This window comes from Aristolochia californica, unplaced genomic scaffold (assembly GCF_029961685.1).
Source record: "Aristolochia californica isolate CCGP_79_NKW_82.1479 unplaced genomic scaffold, dmAriCali1.0.hap1 SCAF_12, whole genome shotgun sequence".
NCBI lineage: Eukaryota > Viridiplantae > Streptophyta > Magnoliopsida > Piperales > Aristolochiaceae > Aristolochia > Aristolochia californica.
Genome location: NW_027181793.1, coordinates 29,605,321 through 29,631,802, shown reverse-complemented (window position 1 = coordinate 29,631,802; position 26,482 = coordinate 29,605,321). Strand labels below are relative to the sequence as shown.

At 40.0% G+C, this 26,482-nt stretch overlaps 3 protein-coding genes across 7 annotated transcripts; 2 read left to right on the top strand and 1 right to left on the bottom strand.

The window, feature by feature from the left end:
* The first annotated feature begins 582 nt into the window (after positions 1-582).
* Positions 583-5,277, top strand: LOC137945330 (serine/threonine-protein phosphatase 7-like). 3 transcript variants are annotated; one of them, XR_011110987.1, is made up of 6 exons: positions 591-1,171; positions 1,846-2,343; positions 3,728-3,874; positions 4,157-4,264; positions 5,013-5,151; positions 5,246-5,277. XR_011110987.1 is itself a non-coding variant. In XM_068791174.1 (5 exons), the coding sequence occupies exons 1-5, from the start codon at positions 686-688 to the stop codon at positions 5,097-5,099; spliced, it is 1,326 nt and encodes a 441-aa protein (XP_068647275.1). In that variant the 5' UTR covers positions 591-685; the 3' UTR covers positions 5,100-5,235. The 3 variants fall into 3 exon arrangements, 2 of the variants coding, with proteins under 2 accessions (XP_068647276.1, XP_068647275.1); XM_068791174.1 differs by lacking the exon at positions 5,246-5,277 and having other exon boundaries at positions 5,013-5,235; XM_068791175.1 differs by lacking the exons at positions 3,728-3,874; positions 4,157-4,264; positions 5,013-5,151; positions 5,246-5,277 and adding an exon at positions 3,256-3,719 and having other exon boundaries at positions 583-1,171.
* Positions 5,278-5,283: 6 nt separating this feature from the next.
* LOC137945329 (cellulose synthase-like protein D4) lies at positions 5,284-10,368 on the top strand. The gene is made up of 7 exons (XM_068791172.1): positions 5,284-5,366; positions 5,492-5,600; positions 5,705-6,771; positions 6,964-7,368; positions 7,482-8,691; positions 8,780-9,159; positions 9,232-10,368. Exons 3-7 carry the CDS (start codon positions 6,314-6,316, stop codon positions 10,199-10,201), a joined length of 3,423 nt encoding a protein of 1,140 aa, XP_068647273.1. The 5' UTR covers positions 5,284-5,366; positions 5,492-5,600; positions 5,705-6,313; the 3' UTR covers positions 10,202-10,368.
* Positions 10,369-13,761: 3,393 nt separating this feature from the next.
* LOC137946048 (AT-rich interactive domain-containing protein 6) lies at positions 13,762-25,623 on the bottom strand. Of its 3 annotated transcripts, none has more exons than XM_068792214.1 (14): positions 25,470-25,623; positions 24,354-25,242; positions 24,223-24,262; positions 23,556-23,608; positions 18,116-18,161; positions 17,749-17,841; positions 17,479-17,601; positions 16,853-16,904; positions 16,691-16,766; positions 16,383-16,479; positions 16,246-16,296; positions 14,352-14,444; positions 14,155-14,267; positions 13,762-14,059 (listed from the first exon to the last, which is right to left on the bottom strand). In XM_068792214.1, exons 2-13 carry the CDS (start codon positions 25,139-25,141, stop codon positions 14,163-14,165), a joined length of 1,617 nt encoding a protein of 538 aa, XP_068648315.1. In that variant the 5' UTR covers positions 25,142-25,242; positions 25,470-25,623; the 3' UTR covers positions 13,762-14,059; positions 14,155-14,162. The 3 variants fall into 3 exon arrangements, with proteins under 3 accessions (XP_068648315.1, XP_068648314.1, XP_068648316.1); XM_068792213.1 differs by having other exon boundaries at positions 24,354-25,174; XM_068792215.1 differs by having other exon boundaries at positions 17,500-17,601; positions 24,354-25,174.
* Between the last annotated feature and the right edge of the window lie 859 nt (positions 25,624-26,482).

The following is a 26,482-nucleotide window of genomic DNA, read 5'->3' as shown; positions in this document are numbered from 1 at the left end:
ATCCAATAACCATGCTAGTAACTCCATCCTTGTCCCTTCCACACCCAGCCTTGTCATCCTTGTAAACTTGACGTGTCTCAACCCTATTTTTTTTTTTTTTTATCTCGGTCTCATATGTGGTAACGATTTGAGTCAAGTTTGGGTCGGGTTTGGAAAAACTTTTCTTACCCAAAACCCTATGGGATTTTTTTCCCTGCTCCCTCGAGATAAAATTAAGAACTTGAACCTGGGTTATTGGGGTTGGGTCAAGTCGCGTTCCCCATAGAACCTGACCCAATGTCCACAGCCAACAACAGGAGGGGGTGCCCATGTGAGCTGCTGTCACGTCACATGTTACAGCTAAGTATAAACTATACTCTAATTTTTTTATTTTTATACATCAAGTTAAAATTCGGATGTCTGAATGTCATCCGAGAGATCTCGTTCGAATCCGAACGCTTAGACCGTCTGAATACATTCACGAGTTGGACACGATCCGTTTAATCGCTTCCCTCTCCTTTTGTGTTTTTTCTTCTATTTATACAAGCGAAGGACTGAAGACCTGCACCGCGACTTGGCGAGCGGTGGACTCCTGAGTGCGGGCCCCAACCCCCGAGTTCCTTCTCCGTCAGCCTCTCTCGGATCCGGATCAATTAGAAAATCCCGCACAGCACTATTGCTTTTTTTGTGTTCGCTCCAGTCGAACATGTCTACGGAAGAAGCATCTCCTTCTTCATCTAAAGCTTTTCGAGTTCCATTACTCAGCTCGCCGGATCGAAATCTCAACCCACGAGAAAATCCACCCGTTCCGATCCCTCTCTCATGGCCCGACGACTGTAATCTTACTTTGGGTTGGATCGAAGATCTCATCTCGGCTTTCGAGTGGTCTTCGAGGCATTTGCGCCCTTCCCAATTTCCATCCGTGTTTCCGGTCTCCGTCTTCGATACCCTAGTTTTAACAGCGTCGAAGATCCTTCACAAGGAGCCTAATTGCGTTCCGGTTAACGAAGCAGGTGATGAGAATTCGAGCGTGGTTGTGGTTGGAGATGTTCATGGCCAGCTGCATGATGTGATTTTCCTCTTGAAAGATGCGGGTTGGCCTTCGGACCGTCGATTCTTTGTTTTCAACGGTGATTATGTTGATAGGGGTTCCTGGGGACTGGAGACGTTTCTGCTGTTGTTAGCATGGAAGGTAAAAATTTAATTCTTGTGAGGTGCGGAATACTTCAATTTGTTTTCTTTTCCTTCTTTTCTGTTATGTTCTTAGTGACGTCGAGTATTAAACAGCCGTAGCTGATGGTTGACTTGGTAGCAGACAGCTGCCTGGTTTTGCGATTTCGAATTTTGTGAAGATTTTTTATTTTTTTTTTGTTTGGAAATGTTTTTGATTTATCGGAAGTAGATGCCATGGCAAAGAAGGAATCCGTCCTTTTTTCTTCTGTAGCCTTCCTTCTGCGTACACTTTTTTGTTCGCTTCATTGAATTTTTTTGAAGTTTATTCGAATTTTTTAACCTATTAAACTGGCGCTTTGTTTTGATTTATTGAGTCTTTATAAGTTTGGTATATCTCTGTCTCGTTCGTTGCCTTTATGTGTATTAGTCATTTATGAAGAACTAAGATGAGGACCTTGGTCTCACGCGACCTTTATAATGTTTGGTCCTGGAGCCGCATTAGGACGTTTCCAGTTTTGCGATCAAACTAGAGACATCTTTGAAATCCATTTTAATGCTCAATCAGCAGAAAGACCGCTTCTTTCTGAACCTTGTTCACTCTGGGCCACGATGATATTTTTTTCATTAATGTAATCACATTCTGTCAATGATGACTAAAGGACTTATAGCTGTCTCTTTCTTGTGGACTCTCAGGTCTTTCTACCACATAGAGTATTTCTCCTACGAGGAAATCATGAATCCAAGTACTGTACTTCTGTATATGGCTTTGAGAAGGAGGTGATGGCTAAATATGGAGCTCAGGGGAAGCACGCTTATAGGAAATGTTTGGGATGCTTTGAAGGGCTTCCTTTGGCCTCTATCATTGCTGGTTCTGTTTACACTGCTCATGGCGGCCTCTTTCGCAGTGTTCCAGTTACCACCTTAAAGAGGCCTAAAGGGAAAAAAGGACGGAAGATACTGTTGAATATAGCAGATAGTAAACATCTAAAGCTTGGTTCTTTGGAGGAATTGAGTAAAGCAAGGAGATCTGTTCTTGATCCTCCTTGGGAAGGTTTAAACTTAATCCCAGGAGATGTGCTGTGGTCTGATCCATCGATGAAACCGGGTCTTTCTCCAAATAAGGACAGAGGAATTGGTCTGTTGTGGGGTCCAAACTGTACAAATGAATTCTTGAAGAAATATCATTTGAAGGTGAGATTGCATTGTCAAAATCTTTGGCATCTCAGCCCTGATGATGGCATCTTCAAATTTGCGTAGTTTTAATTTCTCTTCTATGTTAATATGAATAATTTCATTAATAATAACGTTAGTGAATTTCTCATATTGGAGATTGTTTGCCATTATCCTATTTCTTTTAGCTGTCTATTTTTAGGAGTTGTTCTTTGCATGCTGTGTGTGAAGCACTGCATACAACATTGGTATCTTGCCATTGAGAAAGATGTTCACTGCTATGTCATCTGATTTGGAACTAATTCTGTTGCTACTTCCAGTAAAGTGAAGTACTTGAGTAAGAACCTAATTTTAACTCGAAACCAATGTCCAGACTTTATGAACAACCTTGGCATAAAAAAGATGAAAAAAAGAAAGAAGGAAAAAGAGTAAATGTCAAAAAGGTAGAGAAAAGCAATATAAATGATTCCTCTAACTGCAGATAGTAGTTTTCTCTTTGTTTTTTTAGAGAGGGAGATAATTGCTTGCTGAACCTCTCTTATTAATTGCTTGCTGAATCACTCTTGTTAATTGCTTGCGTCCAGTATATATTACCAATATTTGTGTTCCATGATCTACTAAATCTCTTTGAATTTCTCAGTGTTTCTCTTTCTTGTTTTGTAGTTTATTCACTCAGATGAAGCAGCACAAAATAATTGTCATCCAACTAAAACATTGACTAGCTCCCACTTATGTCTTTGTTTAGTTAGTACTTCTATGACTATGACGTGAGAAAAAAAGAGGGAACAATGACCTATTGTCTGACCACCTAACTTACATCTTGACTCTCCTTCTATATCTCTGTCTGTAATGTTGTCTTATGAGGCATGGCTACCAAAATAGAGATGCCTTTTTGTGGAGGGCTAGCTTTCACCATGCTACCTTGGATGACAGGTTGGTCAGATTTGTGGAGTTTGCTTCCTTGTTGGATTCAGTGAAAAACTTATTTGGCAGAGAATGTCTCTTCACAACATGTCACAGAACAGGAGCGTATATGGAACCTTGGATTTCTGACAAGCCAGTGAACATAGAGCAGCTTGATTTGATTTGAATGCTTATGCTTCTTGTAGCAAAACTGCGACAAATTCTTGGGGGAACAAAGCATAAAGTGCCCTTTGAAAGCCCTTCCTGTTCAAAATGCGTCTGTTGTACGTGATGTAGCACAAAATGAAAACTTTGGAGGTTGTTTGAACTGCTAAAAATACATAAGTTGATACAGGCATTTTCCCATAAAACAGCTGTAATTAGAGTGATCTCAAATGAATCCAGACATGGCTGACTATATTATTCTGTGTTCTCTAACTTTTAGTGATTTCCTGAATTCAAATTTTAATTGTGGAAGAATTGTTTTTCTATGGGGTGACAGCTCATTATTAGATCACATGAAGGCCCTGATGCAAGGGAAAAACGGCCCGGTCTAGGCGAGATGCAGAATGGTTATACAATTGATCACGATGTAGAATCAGGAAAGTTGATTACTGTTTTCAGTGCGCCAGATTACCCCCAATTTCAGGTACAGTTTTCTGTCTTTATCACTTTCTTCATTATATGTTCAAATTAATTCTTCATTTCCTGATCATGTGAAAGCTTATGTGCGTTTTAGTCTCTTATCGATTTATGAATACCATATTTCCTTTCTTGGTGCTTGTTCTTATGATGAAGCTTGTTAGCTATCATTTAAATGGTATAATTTTTCTTTTTATTTTTACGTCTTTTGAATTCATGGTGATATGAGATAATATCCACTTTTTTTTTTTTTTTTTTTTGCATTTTGACTGTGTTGTCTATTCTGCAGGCTGCTGAAGGAAGATATAACAATTTGGGGGCATATATTGTATTGGAACCGCCAGATTTCTCTACTCCTAGATTTCATACTTTCCGAGCAATCACACCAAGACCTCAGGTGCTTTTTAATTTTATTGTTTTATGAAGTGAAAAAATATACGGAAGAACATTTTGCTTTTCTTTAGGGTGTGTTTGTGCTAATAAGCAACCATATGAAAAATGACTACTGGAAATGTTTAGGTGTTTGTGCCAGTTTTTGGGGATGGAAAATTTCTACTTGATTCTTCTTGCTTTACAAAAAATGTTAACAAGGACAAGAAAATGAGTTCCCTATTGTCACAATAGGAATTCATGGGAAAAATAAACCAAAGACTACTAAAGTGATTTTTGATCACTCTATTACTTCTGTCTTATTTCTTATTTTTATAAAATTTTATTATATTTCTAGTGTAAACATAAACCTAGAATTAATTTTCCCATTGTTTCCTATGACGGCACAGACACAAGAAAATTTCAGTTGAAGGGAATTTTCTCCTACGGAAAAATTGGCGAAAGGGAAAATAACTTTCCCATATTTTTGTTTTCTTATAGCGGCACAAAGGGTCCCTTAGTGTAATTTATATTGGTAATGGTAGTAATAATAGATAAATTTAGGGGTTGGGACCTTTGGATCAATGATTTTGGTTTTTGGGAGGGCCATCCTGAACTCACCCAGTTTTGGGAGGGTATTCATGTATAATCTACATCCTAGAAGAAAAGAGAATCACCAGTTTCTCTCTTCAGGAGCACAAGAAATTTTTTATCCATGTTTTCCTGATGTGGATGTCCGCCTCTCTATTGATTTCGTTTATGTTTGTTGTATGCAGGCAGAACCTTTCTATGACTTTGAGGAGGTTATAGACTCAGATGAGGAAATAGATTTCACGTCAGTTCAAAACGAATTGTCCTCTTGAAAGTTTTTATTTCTCTTGGAGATGAACGAGAATTGCAATCATGAATGTGCTCGTAAGGTTTTTATTTTTCATATTTATTGTTTAGAGGAAGCAATTTTTGGCAGTTGACAATGTTATATAGTTAATTTATTCTGTATATTGGTCAGGCTTCAAAGCATACGAGCCTTTCCAGAATCAAGAGTTGGCATGTTTGTTGTAAGCGCCTCCAAGGGGGATTTCATACGACATGACCATGGGCTTTTGCTGTTTTGCTCAGGAATACAAGCGGTATATCTATTCTTATTAAAAATTGAAGTGCTCACAGAATAATTATCATAATAAAACTATAATTTTGGGTCTTCCCATACGAACACATGACACCGTAACGCTACATTTCTTTGGTGCTTGGTCAGGGACTTTCATTGGTTCAGTTACACAGGATGGATGGGTTCCATTCATAGGATCAATCAGAGCTTTCTATTTAAAATGTACAGTGATGTCTATCTCCACTGCATACCTAAGGTTCAATTTGGGAATTGGGAAAGGGTTTCCTGGTTTATGCTTCCTACTACCTAAGGTTCAATTTGGGAATTGTAACGTTAAGAGAACATTGTTCTTTCTAACAGTCTTTGGAGTCATCATACAACTATCCATGAAACATGAAAACTTTTTGAGGCGTCCAGCATGAATATAGGCCTTCTGTGCACTTTGCTCTCCACAAATTCTCCTCAGTGCTCGCAATAAAATGCCCAAACACCCAAATATAGACTTGGTCTCCAACCATCAATTTCTCTTCCCCTTTTGACACAGTCCCCAACTGTTTCTTCTCCTCCATTTCCTTTCTCCCTACCTCTCACGTCCACTCTTTGGAATCTCTCTCCCTCTTGCCTTCACTCCCATTTGCTTCCCCTTTTTAGAAGATAGTCTCTGCACTGAGCTCACCAAGTTTTTTGGGTCCAGTTCTTGGAAATATCAGATGAGGTTGGTTCATAATAAAAGTCTCAGAGTCTAGTTTTCGTGTATATTTATCTGTTGGTATGTTAGCACATCCATGATGAATTGCAAAATTGGAGGTTGTTCTTTTGATCTGTTACGCGTTGGAGGTGGATTTGGTTATATGATTCCAGAACAGTTAAAAGAATGTCACAAAAAATAACAGAGATTGTTTCTCATGAAGAGGAAAGCACTGTAAGTGGTTTCAGATTTTGCGAAAGCCAAGTAGTTTGCGACTGACGATGGCGTCCCAAGGACAAAACCCGTCCAAGAAGGCGATCAAGAGTTCCGGAGGGAGCTCAGGCGGCAGCAACCGCAATGCGGCTGGGCAGACGGTTAAATTTGCTCGCCGGACTTCGAGCGGGCGATACGTGAACCTGGACGAGGACCTGGACATGTCTGGGGAGATTTCGGGGGACTACATGAACTACACGGTGCACATTCCTCCGACACCGGACAACCAGCCAATGGACGGTCAGTCGGTGGCCGTCAAGGCCGAAGAGCAGTACGTGGCTAATTCACTCTTCACTGGAGGCTTCAACAGTGTGACTAGAGCCCATCTCATGGACAAGGTGATCGACTCGGAGGTGACCCACCCACAGATGGCCGGAGCCAAGGGCTCTGCCTGCGGTATGCCTGGCTGTGATGGAAGGACCATGAGGGACGAAAGAGGCAATGACGTCGACCCCTGTGGCTGCCGGTATGATATTTCTCTCTGTATCGTGTACCAATAAATCGATCAAAGCTGCTATCCCAAGTTTATCATGCTTTTTATTTTATAAATTTTTTAAAAAGTTGTTAATCGGTTTGTTTGATTTAAAACATAACCATGACGAATGATCCTTATTTATTACGTCCAGAGCTGAAAGTCGAATGGAATGTGGACATGCAGGTTCAAGATATGTAGAGATTGCTACATGGATGCGCAGAAAGATTCAGGACTTTGCCCAGGGTGTAAGGAGCCTTATAAAGTAGGAGATTACGACGATGATGGGCCGGATTATTCCAACGGGAAGTTAGGTTTACCTGCTCCAAGTTCCGGGAATGACACTGACGATATGTCACTCATGAAATCAAACCAGTCTTTGATGAGGAGCCAACCGGGAGACTTCGATCACAACAGGTGGTTGTTTGAGACCAAGGGAACTTACGGTTATGGCAACGCCTATAAATCTATAGATGGTTACGATGGTGAAGGTGAAGGAATTGGAGAGGGGATGATGGAAACCATGGAGAAGCCATGGAAGCCTCTTACTCGAAAAATCCCGATTCCAGCTGGTATTATTAGTCCCTACAGGTATTACAGGCAGCTTGGGCGGTACTTTTTTAGCTCGTAAGATTGAATTGAAACAAGTAATATGGAAGGAATTAAGGTTTTAGTCATAGTTTTTTTATCTTGATTTGTTGCAGGCTGTTGATTCTTGTTCGGTTGGTGGTACTGGCGTTCTTCTTAAGGTGGCGAATCCTCCACCCGAATGACGAAGCAATTTGGCTGTGGTTTATGTCAATCATTTGCGAGGTCTGGTTCGCTTTCTCGTGGATCCTTGATCAAGTCCCCAAGCTCTGCCCCGTGAATCGATCCACCGATTTGGAAGTCCTCCGAGAGAAGTTCGACATGCCGGGCCCCGACAACCCCTCGGGGCGGTCAGACCTTCCGGGGATGGACATCTTCGTCTCCACGGCTGACCCCGAAAAGGAGCCGCCCCTTGTCACTGCTAACACCATCCTCTCCATCCTCGCCGTCGATTACCCAGTCGAGAAACTCGCCTGTTACGTCTCCGATGACGGCGGCGCCCTCCTCACTTTTGAAGCAATGGCGGAGGCAGCAAGCTTTGCCAATGTTTGGGTTCCCTTCTGCCGGAAACACAATATCGAGCCTAGGAATCCTGACAGCTACTTCAGCTTGAAGGGTGACCCGACTAAGAACAAGAGCCGACTGGATTTTGTCAAGGACCGAAGAAGGGTGAAGAGAGAGTATGACGAGTTCAAGGTGAGAACCAACGGCCTCCCAGATGCCATCCGCCGGAGATCCGACGCCTTCAATGCGAGAGAAGAGATGAAGAAGCTAAAGCAGCTCAGAGAAACAGGAGGCGATCCTCTCGAGCCCTTGAAGATTCAGAAAGCTACCTGGATGGCGGATGGCACCCATTGGCCAGGCACCTGGTCTAGCCCCAGCTCTGACCACAAAAAGGGAGATCATCCAGGAATTTTGCAAGTTCTGCTGAAGCCACCGAGTTGTGATCCATTGATGGGTTCTGCAGACGATAAGATCTTTGATTTCTCGGACGTAGATGTCCGGTTGCCAATGCTCGTATACGTATCTCGTGAGAAAAGACCTGGATACGACCACAACAAGAAAGCCGGAGCGATGAATTGCCTGGTGCGGGCGTCGGCCGTCTTGTCCAACGGCCCCTTCATCCTTAATCTCGACTGCGATCACTACATATATAATTGCCAAGCCCTCCGAGAAGGAATGTGCTTCATGATGGACCGTGGTGGAGACCGCATTTGCTACATTCAATTCCCTCAAAGGTTCGAAGGTATCGATCCTTCTGATCGTTACGCTAACCACAACACTGTGTTCTTCGATGGCAACATGCGCGCCCTTGATGGCCTCCAGGTATAGATAATTCTTCTTCTCCTTCATTCAACTCTCTTTTCCTGTTTATACCTGTGACACTTCCATCCTGTCTTTCGTTCTCAACCAGGGTCCTATGTACGTGGGAACCGGATGCCTCTTCCGGCGATTTGCCTTATACGGTTTTGACCCACCTCGACTGAAAGAACCACAAAGCTTTTTAGGGGGGAAAACGGTGGAGACGATGCCGGTGTTAACAGGTCCAGACGGGCAACCACAAACGTTGAGGGCAGAGCAAATGGACCCGGAGCTCAACCCGGCTTTGATGCAAAAACGTTTTGGCAACTCCACCATGCTCTGTGAATCCATCCCCATCTGTGAATACCAGGCTCGCCCACTTGCTGACCACCCTGCAGTCAAGTATGGCCGCCCTCCCGGCGCCCTCCGGGTTCCACGCGAGCTCCTCGACTCCGCTACCGTCGCCGAATCCGTCTCCGTCATCTCTTGTTGGTGAGTTCTCTTCTCTACACAAATATCCCTCGTTTTTTTTTTTTCTTTTTTTTTTCACGTTTTTGGAATTAGGTACGAGGACAAGTCGGAGTGGGGAGACCGTGTAGGGTGGATCTACGGGTCCGTGACGGAGGACGTCGTGACGGGCTACCGCATGCATAATCGTGGGTGGCGCTCTATTTACTGCATCACGAAGCGCGACGCCTTCCGCGGCTCTGCACCCATCAATCTCACAGACAGACTCCACCAGGTGCTTCGTTGGGCAACTGGCTCTGTAGAGATCTTCTTCTCCCGCAACAACGCCATCCTCGCCTCCAAACGATTGAAATTGCTTCAACGTCTCGCCTACATCAACGTCGGTGTCTACCCCTTCACCGCCCCCTTCCTTGTTCTCTACTGTTTCCTCCCCGCCTTGTCACTCTTCTCCGGCCAGTTCATAGTGCAAACCTTAAACATCACCTTCCTCGTCTACCTTCTAATCATCACCTTCGCGCTCATTGGACTCGCCATCCTAGAGGTCAAGTGGTCCGGCAACGGACTAGAGGAGTGGTGGAGAAACGAGCAGTTCTGGCTCATCTCCGGGACAAGTGCTCACCTGTACGCCGTCGTGCAAGGTCTCCTCAAGGTCATCGCCGGTATCGAGATCTCCTTCACCCTGACATCCAAGTCCAGTGGAGACGAGAACGAAGATATCTACGCTGATCTCTACCTGGTTAAATGGAGTTCCCTCATGATACCGCCGATTGTGATCTGCATGGTAAACATCATCGCCATTATGACTGCCTTCTCCAGGACCATATACAGTGAACTTCCTCAATGGAGCAAGTTCATGGGAGGAGCTTTCTTTAGCTTCTGGGTGTTGTCTCATATGTATCCTTTTGCTAAAGGTTTGATGGGGAAGAGAGGGAAGACGCCCACCATCGTCTTTGTGTGGTCTGGTCTCATTGCCATCACCATCTCTCTGCTGTACATCGCAATCAACCCACCCAAAGCAAGCGCTGGCCAAGCTGCTATTACAGGGGGAGGATTCAATTTTCCATGAGCGGGTGAACAAAGTTGAGTTGTTTTCCTAGAATTTTGTTTTGATCATGAAGTATATTTATAAGTTTTATGTCTGTGTAAAAATCGGAAGCTAGGTTTTGCAGTTTGGGATATTCAATAGGATTGTTTTAATCTGTAATTTTCAACTTGTTTTTTCGTCTACATATATCTAGAGAGAGAAAAATTGAGGGCTGATCCCAAAAAGCGCGAAATACTATTTCAGCCATCTCCGTCTGATCATGGATCACTGATTATCGGCCATTTCACCACCTTCGAAATTCATCATTGTCTCACATTCCCTCCCTCCCATCGCTCTGCATCGACGCTCGCCGAAGACGCCTATGCTTTTGCCATTCAGCGGTCGCTAGCCTTCGCCGGCCGTCACCTCTTCCTCGTCTTCACCATTCGTCGTTTCCTCTCATCCAGCCCCATTTTACACTGTCGTTGCTATTTGTCGTTCCCGATCATTCCCTCCTGCCCATCGCTCTCCATCGCTGTTCGCAAGCCTTCTTCGTTCGTCATTCCCTCTCATCCTGACCCAGAATCCCCTCGTCGTTCATCATTCCCTCTCAACCTGCCCCAGAATCCCCTTATCGTCATCGGCAAGACCGGGCAACCTGCTGTGGTGGAGAAGACGCTTCGAAAGCCCCAACTACAAAAGAAGCCTGCCCACCGTTCGAACAGATCTGTTCTACCCCAGGTTTGTAGGCGGTTTTCAATTTTTTTTTGGAATTTAGGGTAGTAGCATAGATGGGTAACCGCGTCGGCTTACTTTTTTCTGAATTTGGTGTTTTGATCGGTTCCCATGATGTTTCCTCCATATCTGGGGTAGTTTGTGGAGGTCCTGACTGAAGATCCATTTTTTCTTTAGCTTGTTCCATGATTTCTACACTCCTAGTGCCAGAAACTCTGTCATTTTGATTGAGATCTTGTGAGAACCACTCGTATCCTCCCACTTTCAGATGTTTTGTTTAAACAAATACGACTTACAGACATTAACTTGCTTTCTTCGATTCACCAGTTAGCTGAGACAGTATTTGCAACGGTAACCAGCTTAACATATTTGTGGTGTTGTATGTGTCAGATCAATAGCGGTATTATTTTCTGTAATCATCTTTGCTTTATAAGGACATCAATTTTCTCAATTTGGTTCTCTTCTTGTTCAGATAGTATCTTGAGCTGGCCGCATGAAAATGGCCATCATGTGTTGGAAACTGGAAGCAAATTGAAAGGACGAAAAAGAAAGAAAGATAAGGAAAGATTTGGTGAACTAAAATAAAAAAACAAGACTTTGTGGTGTGAAATAGAACAAAAGCCATAACTAAGCTCTGTTTAGTTGGAACAAAAACCAGATATAAGCAAGAAAAAGTGTCCATTCTGATATATTGATCATCAATTTGGATAGAAACTGAATAAGAGGAAAGAATCAAGTGAAACCATATTAAGTTAAGAGTCATGCCATATCCACGTTAAGGACATCTTGTCTTGTCCTCATCAAGGGGACTAAAACCAACCCCCTTAGTTAACTAGTTAACGACAGGATTTTACTAATGAGTTTTTTAAGTGAGACATAGACCCCATGGTAGACCATTTTTCTTTCAATCACTTTCTTGCAATAGAATAGTCTTAAGTCCCATATGGCAGGCACAGATACCCATATTTCAAATTGAAATTCAGAGATTGGAACCTAAAACTAATGGCTTGGATAGAGCAATGGGGGCGACAACTAATGGTGTGGTCTAGTATTAATAACATGATGTACTTGGATTATTATTTTTTTGCATGCTCTGCCAAAGTAATTCTCTTCTTCTATTGTGTTGTGAAAAGATCGGGTCTCTTTTATCATCTCTTGTAGTTTAGGTTCATATTATATCTTTTTCTTTCTTTCCAAACCCAATACCCGTTATTTTCTTGATATTATCACCTCTATGTTGAGCTTGTATTATTAAAAATTATATATTTACAAAAATATCTTCGAGTCTACTTTTCGAACTCAAAAAGAATTTTGGCAATCGGAGTTTTCTACAAAGAGAAATCGATATTTTAAACAGCAAAGGTCGAACTGTAAAAGAGGTTTGAGCATTAAGAGAAAGCTTCAATTTCAAACTATTTTATACCATCAAGAACGAGACTTGATATTGAGAATTATATATCGGAAGTAAGATCTGTAACTCTATTTTTGTACCTATCCGTCCAATTCTCAATCTGATTTTTCTATAAGGATATATCAATCTCGGAAAAATCAATGGTTATGTTGATCTAAGAAGAAAAAGTATTCAGTTCGGCCAGATTACAAAGTCTAAAATCTATCAGATTATTTTTCTTAAAAAATGTATATTTTATGAAGAAATATTATACTTGGGTAAAAGGTATTGAAGTCTAGTTTCATAAGAAGAAAATTTTATATCAATCTAATATATACTTAAAAGAGATATTTACATGGGAGTTGGCAAGGGTCAAGGTAAGTAGGAAGAGAATTAAGAGGTCACAAAAGACTGAAGAAAAAATCTTTTTGTGTGAAAGTAGGTGTTAGATTAATGTTTTTTGAGAAATAAATTGTTTGTGATTCTAAGTTATATTTTTTTAAATATTGATATAAAATATATTAATGGTCACTTTTGCCAAAAATTCATCTTTACTAAGAAAACACATGAATGCATTAAATCAATTCATAAAAGAATAACATACACAAAACACACAATACAATAAGTAATGTTAAAGATAAGCATACTCAGCTATTCTAGAAGTAAAACTAGCAAAAATAACAACTACAAAAATGCAGAAAGAATTTCCTTGTCTAGTTGTATCAATGAAAATTATGCACAAAAAAAAAAAAAAAAAGTTTTCAAATACCTAGTTCTTAGGTCATTCCTGAATGAAAAATCAGCTCATACTTCGTAAAATTCTACAAAAATATATCTAAACTACTATAAAATGCCGTACACAAAATGCAATGCTAAGAGTTAGACGTCCTTTAAGTGGTAAACTTGAAGAGTCCTGCCCTTAGTGCATATACAGCAAATTAATGTTTAGCCTTATAACTTGAAAGAGTCATAAACAAAAACACTACAGAAAATGGTCTCTCAGGCAATTGAGAGTTCTTTCAATACTTCCCCTGATGAAGGCACTGTTCATTGTACAGTAACTAAATTAAATGCAGTTGTGCATAAATCAGAAAATTAAGGTCCATCAACAAAGAACCTTGTTTTTTCTCAAAGGCTTAGGCGATGATGACAAACGGAACGGCAATGGCAAACAGAGAACGATGAACAATGACGGTGGGAGGAGGCGAAGGGATGGAGAACGACCAACGTAGGTGAGAACAATATCTCATATATCGTAAGTTGTCAAAGAGGAAAACAGCTTGTACTGCTACCAAATCCAACCTCTTTGCCCCCTGAAAACAAATTCAACGGCACACCATTCCGGATCTTCAAATTCCAGGGGGTTTATGAGAGAATTTTCCGAAGGGTATATTCCTACTGAGCTCTTCCAAAAATATAATCAATAGAATCTCGACAACATGTAATCAGTGTTCTGGAGTGACCAAGAAAAACCACGGGCACAAATAAATATTCACAGAGGGTGCTTGCATTGCATTCAGATAAAACTTCAGAGTGCGTCAAATCACAGTTAGAGAAATACAAAGAGATACTCTGGACTCCGGTCTGTTGTCCTTTACCAACTGAAGAGCAACTCTCGTTAGATAAGCCTGAACTGAAATACTATGGGACATTGTTTTTCTTCTTCCCTGACAAATATGAGATTGATACAAGAATGTACTGCTCTAAAAGGCATCAGCGTCAGTTGTGTCATTAGAATGCCCTCCATTGATTGACACACAATCCAACAAGCAAACCTGAAAGTATGCTAATGAGCACTGTTACTTCATCTCTTCCGCACCCTCTTTTCTGTATAAAAATAGCGGAAGAATACACACAACCAGATTTGTACCTCTTTCCCTATAAATCCGATTGCTCAAAAGGTGCACGTACAAACAACTGCCCATGGAGGGTAACCACTGCAGATGTCTGATGAGCGTCAATTCTTGAAGGCAAGCTGATAACCTGCCAAAACAAACGAACAATAACCCTCTTTCAGTAAACCCGGTCTTCTGAGAAGAGAAATCTATAAGCAGCAAAGAGTCGGACCTTCTTGAAGGGAGTAACACCCCATGGATTATCTGGTTGCTCTGGATCACCTGATATAACCAACCGGCCAGACGCATCTGACTGCACACGGACCTGAGTTAATCAAAGAAAAACAGTCTTCATCAAGCGCAAGAAAGTCGAGAATATTGAACTGTTTTCAGTTTAAAAAGCACGGTCAATTCTATTTTGCCAGTTAGTTAAAGATACAACATTCCTATACTTTGACAACTACCACTGTAAAAAGCATGAAGAAGAAGATTGCCACCACCCACACTTCGGTTACTGCATTCCACAATTATTTCGTTGCACCTTTTTTTCAACAAGAGGTTTCCCAGTTCACTGAGATATCATTTTAACAAACTAAAACTTCCGTCACTTCACTTTTTCATGTAACCTTCCTATTCCACCGATCTCTCGTGTCAAGAAAAGATCAGAATACACAAGAATCCATATTATCAAAGATTTGAAATCAAACAATATAAAGGGATATAAAGGAACCACAAAATGCTAAGATCTGCACACATGTTCAATAAACAGTTTCTTTAATCTTTAAATTTATTTTAATGTTTAAGCGGATAAGAAATCAGACCTCATTTGAGCCTCCCCTTTGTTATGTGTAATTGTGGCCTTTTGTTTCTTATTCCCTAGTATATATTATCTCTCCCTCGGAGCTTTCTTAGTGGAATCCACTTTCCCATATATAAAAAAAGTAAATGAATTAAAAAAAAAAAAATTACAGATGGAGGGCAAATGTCAGATTAATAGAACAGAAGTTTGCCAAATTAGAACAGATCATGGGAAATATTTTCATTTACAAGACATGGCATCCACTAATATAAGAGAGGAGCACATTCTTCACTAATAGAAGTCCCCCATGTGGTTATTGAGCAAAATAGCCAACGGCTACCAACTCTACCATTTTATCGTTTAAAGTTATTCAAAGATACTAGAGTATACTATTTAATGGCTAAAATCAGCTGATGGGAAATATTTTAATTTACAAGACATGGCATCCACTAATATAAGAGAGGAGGACATTCTTCACTAATAGAAGTCCCCCATTTGGTTATTGAGCAAAATAGCCAACGGCTACCAACTCTACCATTTTATCATTTAAAGATATTCAAAGATACTAGAGTTTAATATTTAATGGCTAAAATCTGCTGACATTTTCTGATATATTTTACTTCTCAGTTCTTTCTTCAGCAATCTAGTGATTCTTATATGAAGTGTTCTCATAGAAGCCAAGCTTTTACAAATCAGAATGACAGGTTCAGTCAAACTAAAAATCAGTGGGCATTTTTAGCCACACAAAGAGTTTCCACTATTATATCAGATGATTTTCTTGAGTAAAGTCACAATCTACAGGTAGAGCAGTATCGAAACTGCAATGTTTTTCTTTTAAAAAAAAATCAAATATAAGTGCATTCAGCAATCAACAACCTCCAGAAAATTTGATCGTCATCCCTATTCAATCTTTAAAACAAGACAATTGCAGCAAAAAAGCAAAACAGTTCAAAGATGAGAAAAGCCTTTATGAAAAGCACCTCAGACATCAGAGCTTACAATTCCTAAACTGGCAGTGCTAAGACAGTTTTGATGGCAAGGCACCAAAGAAAATCTTATTGGGCAATCCTCCATTTCAAATTATGAGTAGAATTGCATTTTTCCAGGGATTTTTCATCCAAATGAATTAATTTGGGAAAATTAGTCAAGCCAACCAGTATGTTAGGTTTCATCACATCCTTAAATAATATGACATACTTTAAAAATACTTAAGATGACATGGTATGCAATAAATTCAGACTTGAAGGCAGATCCAAGCATCAAAAGCAAAGTACATCCATTAAGAAATTTGGTAGCACAAACGAAAAGATAAGAGAGTTAATTGCACCTCCTCACGCAAAAGACCAGGGACTAATGCATACACTTCGTAGCAGTCTTTCTGAAAATAGAAGAATAAATCAATATTCCAAAAAAAAAAAAAAAAAACTAATAGATGCTGCAGCAAATATTAGTTTAGATACTTACAGTTCTCCTCACATTAATTTTAACCCAATCAGCAGCAGGTCCAATATCGACAACCATAGTGTCCATTCTTACAGCTTGGGAACCTATTTGCACTTCACTGCAGCAATATACAATGTCAATATTAAGAAGAAGCAGCAGATTAACACTAAGATAGAGAGAAGCAAAAAAATAAGTTACACTTCAAATATGGAACAATCACACTTGAATCTCAATAGGAAGAACGAAACTAAATAATTGCAACATGACAAAACCCATAAACAAGTATTCACTCCAGAAAAAATGAACAGGTCAGGTTTTAGGATCATAACCGTGGGGTGGCTCCTTTGGTCCGTGCAACCTTGACAGCACGCTCCAATGTAGATGCCTTTTTTCGTTTAAGCAAACCTGAATAACAGATCAACTTTAAAACAATTAACCAAGCAATCAAGTTTCAGATGATTCTTTTCTAATCATGAGTTCTGGATTCATACTGAGGCTTTTAAGTTGTTTCTCACGCTTTGGTAGAGAAACTGAGCTCTTATCCTGCACAAGACAAGCACAAACTGTTGACAAAATGGCATAGAACAGAGGGAGAGGGAGAGAGAGAGAGAGAGAGAGAGAGACAGAAAGATCAATCCATGCATGTGTTGTGTCCATTAAAAGTGAAAACATATGGGCAAATCCACAGTCACCCAAATGGTCAGAAACCACCAATATGACCATATCTAGTACAGAGTGTCCCAGTAACCCCTTCCCCAAATGAAAATAAAAAGAGTCATCACCAAAATCAGCCAATGCCTTCTTCAACCAATCAACAGAGATAGCATTTTCCAATATACATTATTTCCTATTTTATGTCTTTTTTATGCTTTAAAAATAACAATATAGTACACATTGCCTACAGGCAGCCAGAACTTTCACCAGGTCCATTGCATGTTAAGGTTTTCATGAGCAAAGAATGCTCAAATGCTCATCTTGTTTCTTCACAAAGTCTAGTAAAATGACATCAAAATCATTGCCATCACCATGGGTGCCAAGGGAAGGTAAGTGGCTGTATGTGCAAGGTAATTACATGGTCACTAGCTTAGAGATGGCATGTGATGTAATATCCACAAACCTTAATGATTGGGTCACCAACCTCTCCGTTACCAAGAAGACGCTGAGAATGCCAACCTTGCATGGCACGGGCTGCAGCATCCCTTCGAGCCCTACCTGATCCTGAGGCTTGACTCCCACCCACCTGAAAATCGAAAGTATGTGGTTTACAAAAGGTACATGCTAAATAGAGTCAAGCAGACTTGCAGGAATTGGGGAAAGCTACACAATAATTTCAGTGAAAATATCTGACTTCAAATATAGGCAACGAAAAATAAATAACAACACTGACCTGGTTATCAACACTGATAGGCTCGGAGAGAGGACTAGCAGCAACACGAAGCTCTCCACCATGCACTTTGTGCCTTTCATATTCAAGCAATGCCTGCAGGAGCAAATAAAAGAAAAAATAACGACGCTATAAACTCAGCCACAACAACATTCACAAGGACATGTTGCACATTGCATTTTGGACCATACAGATCTATCAAGTAATGAACTACAAGTCTTAATCAGCTATGCAAGTCCGAGAACCAGGCCATGAAAAATTACACACATGAAGCATGAGTTAACTAGTTCAGGTACAGAACAATAACCAAATAGAAACAATGATATTGACAATCATAGCGAACAAAAATTAGAACACAAAGTAAGCTCACCTTCTCATAGAAACATCTAAATGACCAAGATACAGTAGTGCAGGTCCTGCAGGCATAAACACTCTTGAGTAAAATATACTTTCTCATAACTAAGTGAAAGATCTCTTCTGAAATTATGTGGAATAAGAAGAATGAGTTACATAAGCAAGGAATATTACAGCTTCATATACATAAAAAAGGGTAACATTCAGACAGAAAACAACTTCGTGATATGGCTATTGGTTTCAAGAATTGGTATGCTCATCAGATCAGGTTTGAGTGATAAAGCTTGTTAGAAAGGGTGTTCCAACATTGTTTATTCGAAATAAAACAGAACCCACTATTTCCTCTTGCGCTACAAGAGGCAAGCTCAGCTTGGAGATAATGATAGAGTGCAGGCAGTTGTTAGAGAGGCAGACATGACCAAATCCCTGTCTTGCTGCAATGAGTTCAATAGCTTCTACGTCCTTCAATATATGTCTAGTTTTCCGTATTTCAAACGAAAAATTCATCTTTATCGAAAGAAAAAAAGTAAAAACTTGAAAGGACAAGAAGAGCAAATTCTAAAAATAAAAATCTACCATGAAGACTAAATTTACAATGTGATAATGCCCATATCCCTTTCTGTATACAACAGATGAACTCATGCTGATCTCACAAAACATGATGATTTATCCAAGACATTTGAGTTTGGGTGCCCCAGTTGGGTATCGGAAACCTAGATGGACAACTCTGGTCCAAAATAATCTCTTTTTTTCTAAATCTTTTTATTGTTCTGGGCAATGGCATTATGAGAAGTGGAGATAATTTACGATGCAGAAGTTTTAAGGTTCAGGTCCCCTCAATAAGAAAGTAAAATAATATCATCTAAGAGAATTATTACAAATCCAGAATACTGTACCATCTTGAAATGTGCAGCATTCATGTTAACTTTTTAGAGTGTTAAATGTTGGAGAGGACAATATAAAAGTGTTAAAAAATCTACTGAAGGGTAGTTTCGTCTTTTTATATAATTAATATCATCTTATTCTATATGTTTAGAATTGTCTCTAGTTTTATTTTCGTGTAATTTGAGTATATATAGTTGGAGATATAAGGGTTTAAGTGATTTTAAGTGTATAAGGGCATTTCTATATATAGGGGCATATATTGGGCCTATAGTGATTGTTGTACCTTGGGCATCAGATGAAATGCAACAACTAGTTTAGCGTACGGCACAATTGATGGCTGCCTCATCTTCTCTGCATTTGTTGCTTAGACTTCCACACCCACAATCACCTTGGCTAGTTCAGGTACTTCTACCCTTCATTTGAGACCTTCATCTAATTGGGTCCTTGACTTAGGAGCTACTACCCACATGTCAGGTATGTCTTCCTTGTTTTCTGATTTTAAAGAGTTCATTGCTATTAAACAAATCACCTTGGTTGATGGGTCCGTTTCATCAGTTCATGGAATAGGTACATTAGTTCCATCTCCATTCATGTCACCTTAGTCTATACTATGTGTTCCTAAATTTCCTCTCAATCCGTTATCAGTCAATTTACCAAATCCATGAATTGTTTTGTAACTTTTTATCCTTCTCACTGTGCGTTTCAGGATCTCACTACGAGCAAGACAATTGGTTCCACTTATGAGAGAGGCAGACTATACTATTTGGAGAGTCACTCAAAAGATTCTTTACAAGAGTTATATTCTTTAGTCTCTCCTTTGCGGTGGCATCTACCATTAGGTCATCCTCTTCCGCGAAGTTGGTTCAGTTTTTCTTGCATTTCCATCTAGTCTTTCCTTTCAGTGTGACTCCTGTTAGCTGGGCAAGCATCACCGAACACCTTTTCCCATTAGTCAATCGAAAAGCAGCGCTTATTTGACATTATTTATTTTGATTTTGGGGGCCTTGTCCAGTGCCTAGTGTTTTTGGTTATAAGTACTTTCTTTTGTTTATCGATGATTTTAGTAGATGTACTTGGGTGTATCTTCTATGGGAGAATTCTGAAGTATTTGATGTATTATAATTTTATTATAATGAGATAAAAAATCAGTTAGATACCTCTATTCATGTTCTTCGCACTAATAATGGCTTGGAATTAATGAATAAGAAATTTGACCTGTTTTGTCGGAATCATGGTATTATACATCAATCTTCTTGTGTCTTTACCCAACAACAAAATGGTATCGCTGAAAGTAAGAATCATCATCTCTTGGAAGTGGCTTGTATATGCTCATACATATGAATGTAGCCAAATCATATTGGGGTGATGTGGTTCTTACTGCTTGCTTTCTCATTAACGTCTTCATCAGTTCTAGGTGGTTAAATCCTTATACGGATGTTAATGCCATTTGTCACATTATTTTTGTTGTCTCCTCGTGTTTTTGGCTGTGTTGTTTTACACATGTCTTTAGTACTTCCGAAGACAAACTATTCCCTTGTGTAGTGAAATATTTTTTCATGGGATATTCACGTAAACATAATGGATACATGTCTAGGGGTGGGCATCGGGTCTGGTTTAACGAGGAACCTGACCCGAAAAACCCGGATTCGGGTTTCTAATTTCACCCTGCGGGTTGGGGATGGGATGGGGAAAAAAAGCCCACCGGGTTATGGGTCAGAGACGGGTTTTCCCAATCCCGACCCACATATGAGAGAAAGATATAAAATAGGGTCGAGTCAGGTAGAGTTTACAAGGATGGGGCGGGCACGGTCCGGGTTTAAGTCAAGTTTACAGGGATGGGGCGGGGACGGGGTTACAAGGATGGTGATCAGGTCAAGGTCGGGTTTTCTAGGTTTTTTTTTGTTCGGGTTCGGGTTTCAAGGTCAGGGAACGTGGCTGGGTTCAGGTTTTGGGGTCGGGTTACAGGATCAGGAACCATGGTTGGGTTCGGGTTTTGGTAAACATGACCCCGACTCAACCTGTGCATACCCCTTTACATGTCTTTCTACTAAGAAGACATTTGTATCAGCTTACGTGACATCTTTTAAGGATACTCCATTCTTCCAATCATCCTCTATAGATGTGTCTCCATCTATTACCGGTCTAGAGATTGTTGCCCCCGCTCCAATGGAGGAGGCTCCTAGTCCATCATTCAGTATTACTGCAGAGAAACCATTTCAGTTATATCACAGACGGTGTGTGGCTCCACACAAGATAGTTCCCTCTCTCACACCGGACCATTACCCTCTTTCTCTGTCGATCCTAAAGTAAATGATCTACGCCTTTCTATTGCTCTTCACAAGATTGCTTGAAAAGGTACTCGTTACCCTCTCTCAAACTCTGTTTACTTTGATTCACTGTCTAAACGGCACAAACAATTTGCCTTGTCCTTGTCATTGTCCTTGTGCGCTATTCCTTCTTTTGTGAAGATGCTCTTTCCTCTACTCGGTGGAAGCAAGCTATGGATGTTGAGATGGAAGCATAACCGGACAGAGGCACCTGGCTGTTGTGTAACCTACCCACCGGTGCTACAATTGTGGATGGGTATATATTGTGAAGCATAAAGCCAATGGATCTAGTGAGAGATACAAGACTCGGTTGGTAGGCAAGGTCTACACAGACATATGGAAGACTTTTTGAGACCTTCTCTCCAATTGTTTAACTATCTTTTGTCCAGATTTTGATATCAGAAGCTATAAACCAAGGATAGCCATTGTGTCAACTTGACATTAAAAATGTCTTTTTGTATGGTGACTTGGATGAGAAAGTCTATATGGAGCAACCTCATCGGTATGTTGCTCAAGGGGAGACTGGCAAGATTTGCAGACTCAAGAAAGCTATACATGGTCTCATCAAGCATGGTTTGATAAATTTAGCCAAGTCGTCATGTCTATTAGATTTTCCAAAAGTCATTGTGGCCATTCACTCTTTGTCATGAAGAGATCTTCAAGTAATGTGGTGTTGCTAGAATATATGACTGATATTATCTTATCTAGTAGTGATATGACTGACGATGAGGAGAGGTCAAGGCACATCTAGCCAAACAGTTTCAAACTAAAGATTTGGGTTCATTAAAATATTTTCTAGGTATCAAAGTAGCTAAAAGTAAAGCAGAACTTGTTTTGACACAGAAAAAATATATCACAAATATGTTGCAGGTGTGTTGGGTATTAAGCCAATTGAGACTCCCATGGAGGTTGGTCCTAAAGATCAAGATGGACAAAGTGATGAACTTCATGATAAAATTGTATATCGTCGATTAGTTAGCAAGTTCATTTATGCTACTGTTACTTGTAGTGACATATCTTTTGTTGTCAGTGTCATCAATCAATTCATGGATTGCTCTCGCAAGATTCATATGGAAGTTGTTCAAGGGTCACTTGGAAAGGGATAATTATTTAAGCCTCATGATCACATGAATATAGCAGTGTTTTCAAATGTGGACTATGCGGGATCTAAGCCTGACAAGAAGTCCACCACAGGTTTCTGGGAGGAAATTTTGTAAGTTGAAAGAGCAAGAAACAAAATGTTTTAGCTCAGTCTAGTGTTGAACTTGAGTATAAAGCCATGACTAATATTGTCAATGAATTGATGTGGGTAAGATCTATTGTAAGAGAACTGAATCAACATAAGGATGAAGTTGTGACTATGTACTATGATAATCAGGCAGCCACATTCATTGCTAAGAAACCAGTATTTCATGAAAGAAGTAAGCATATTGAGGTAGATTGCCACTTTACTCAACATGTAGTGATGAAGTAGGAGGTTGTCACTCCCTATATGTGATATGGTGCTCAAATTAAAGATGTGTTTACGAAATATTTTGGCAAATGCAAGTTTGGGATATTCTGTAACAACTTGGGCTGAGGGGGAGTGTTAGAAAATCTATTGAAGGGTAGTTTCATATTTTTACATTTTTTGTGATGTCTAGAATTTATATCATCTTATTCTACATGTTTAGATATGTCTTTAGTTTTATTTTCATGTAATTTGAGTATGTACAGTGAGAGATATAAGGATTTAAGAGATTTTAAGTGTATAGGGGCATTTTTATAAATTGACCTCAAGTCACTTAATAAAAGAGATTTGAGGTCAAGCGCGACCCTCAATGAGAGTCATTCCAAAACTTTCTTTTCTCTCTTCGTTTTCTCTTTCTTCTCCCTATCAATTTCTTTCTCTATAATCCTCCATTATATACTTATTCAAAAAGAAATGGATAACAACTATCAGTTATGTGCGACTATCAAGTTTGCGGGAGCAAAGCTTGCAAAGACTTCAAGAAGAGTATGCTTTTGCCCTTAAAAGATGACCTTCTTTCATGCATATAGTTTAGATAATGCTCTAGAGACAACACCAAGCTTTCTTTTTTTTATTTTAAGCAAGTACAAAATCCAAGCAACAAAATGAAATGATCCAATGTGAGAGAATCAATTCCATGTAATTTATTCACAAGAATTTCATTAAAATTAATTCCATATAGTGAACTCACTAGGATTTCATAAAAGGAGAAGATTCATGGTAGGGCATCTTACTTTGGGGGCTTAAATGATTCACCAACTTGTCGCCACAATTTACATGAAGTCACCTGAAATGACCATATACATCCATGTGATTATATGTATAAACTAGAAATTCATAAATTTAATCGAAAGAGAACCATCCACACTTGCAAAGAATGGTTCAAGGGAAAATATACAAAAATTGAAAAATTACAACCAGGATAACTTGTTGTAAAAATTCATCTGATGGAAGGACCAACTACGGTTCTGTTTTTTTGTTGAATATGATGGACTCGTCATACTTACTACTTAATATCTCCACAAAATAAGAAATATGCACTGTCTAATTTACTATTCTTTTTCTAATATTGAACCCCCATAGCCCAGTAAGACTTCACAATAGAAACCCCCCTAAGTGCTCAGTGAGCCAAAGGTTTTCATTTCATTATTCCATGAAAGAGATCTCACGAAGAAGCCTATGAACATAATGCAGAATTAGAAACATGAAATTTAACCTAACATACATCAGATGGACAAGCAAAAAATTCAAAGAACACATGTGTGCCTGAGAAGTAATATTTGGTAATCAAATCTTAAATTTTTAGCTGTTAACCCAAATCCGTAACTCAAATGTGTCATATTGTTAAGCATAAAAAATGATTACGGCAAGAGAAAAAAAAAGGAATAAACGCATGCATACCTGGTCATAGCCACCCAGCCTAGTAACGGCCCTCCACAGCCTATCCAAAAGAAGAAAGACAAGAACTTAATTTTCACCAATACAACCAAACAAGTAGTTGTACCATAGAAAACACCTAAAAAGGAACTTACTTGAGGCAGTTTAGTCCTTCCCCGTAAAACTTAGGTGGCTTGAATTCCAAATTCCTTTCTCTGAAAAAATTCTCCAATTCCTTCATAAATGCAGCTTGTTCTTCCTCTGTACCAGACTCGTCACCGTCGCCCATGTGAGCATCAAAAGAAAATGACTGATTAGCATTTACTACAGTTTCTTCGGCCGTCGTATCCTGTTTGAGAGGAACCTCCTGTGCAAAATTCTCTTTAGATTGAATTATATCTGCATCAATCATCCCATCTCTCTGTACAGTTTCTTCGCCGTTCTCTTCTTTGACATTTGTATCTATATTCTCTTCAGAAGCTGCAGCATTTTCTGGTTCATCCATCGGAACCTGCTCTCCGTCATTGTCATTCCTAACTTGTGACGTCTCCTCAATTTCGCCAGTTTGATTTATCACATTAGGTTCAGGAGAAGGCGGTTCAACTGTCGTAGTTGGCTCACTCGCCATAGCTTCTGAAGAAACTTGAGGATCCTTTTCGTCAGCTTCAGTGCTTTCTGAGGGGTTTCCGCTCGGAGGTTGTACCCCTTCTTTTTCTGCTTCTGTTACCTCAGGCCCACCTCTTTCCTCACCCGCATCTTCCACAGCTTCTTCTACAATATCATCGTCTTCTCTGGCTACAGTAACTTCTTCTCCCACTTTTGTCTTATCATCTTGTACGAGTTTTATTTCACCGACCTCATTCTCCCGTGCCTCTGACAAATCTTGCCCTACTTCCTCTTTATCCTGTATCTCACTCATTTCTTTCTCCTTCGCCTCGCTCATTATCGTCTTGTCAAACTGCTGAATCCTCCGACCCTGAAAATCAAAAAACCATAGAGCCCGATAAAAGACTCCGGTTACGCGAACAAAGTATCACTGAATTCCTGTTGATCGACGAGAAAACAAAAAATATTTTTAATTTTGCAAAAAGAGACAAACGCAGGGAAGCAACCACCGTAACGACCTATAGCTAATACAATAAAATAGAAATAGAACAACAAGCCGAAAATCCAAGTGCTAAAAATCCAGGGTTTCCTGAACAAAATAAAAGATTTTGCCAATGATGGAAAACACTGAAACGAAAAGAGTGGGCAGCATGGGTAATTCTTGCCTGATATTCGGCTTTCAAGAGCTCAAAATAGGCTTCCGTGGCGACACAGAGTCTGGCATCGAACGTATCGCGAACCCTAATCTCGACTACGAAGTTGGAGTCCGGGGAAGAGCACAAATGAAATTATCAGAGGATGCCGGATATGATACACGTCGCGCGTACTACGCACCCACTGTTCCGAGTAATATTTCGCACTCGACTCGATTGTTCCGCTGCGCACCTTTAGCCTCGTAGTAGTAATCACCGTTCATAAAATAGGAATAAGCCACGTGGGGATCATCCAAAGGTTCGATGGCCTGGCCCACTTGCACAAGCTTGCCATAATCTTCATATTATCATTACTGAAAAAAGATGACCGCCTTGGAAAAAGAATTTCCTCTTGTTCGTTCAGTTTTCAGGGTCACCGGGTTCAGCCTCAGGAGAATAATTTAGTTACCCCCAACAACGTGAACCGCTGGTCACCGGGTTCAGTCTGGTTGAATCGCCTCACAATACGATGGAACATGGTTTGATGGTTTGACAGAAAACTACGTCAAAAACTCCTATAAATTTATTTATCTAATTCAATCTCTACCATTTAAAAAAATAGTATTTTATTTGCAAATCAACCTATCTTATAAATATAGGTAAGTTTGGGTATCATTATTATGTCAAATGTCTAGCAAATACAACCCAATAAACCGGTCTGTTAAGTGCGAAAAGTTAAGTACCTAACACCGGTAGACCAGGAGTGAACAAAACCTAACCTAAGTGGACTGGAACCACCTAACTCTGACACCCACCGTTCTCGTTCCCTACCGCTTCACCTGGGATACGAACACAGAACGGGAACAGTGGGTGTCAGAGTTAGGTAGTTCCAGTCCACCTGGGTTAGGTTCCGTCCACCCCTAGTCCACCGGTGTTAGGTAGTTGGCTTTTTGCACTTAATAGACCGGTTTGTTGGATTGTATTAGCTAGGCGTTTAATATAGTATCACTGGTGGGCACCATGGTTCGACATAAAAGGGGATTATG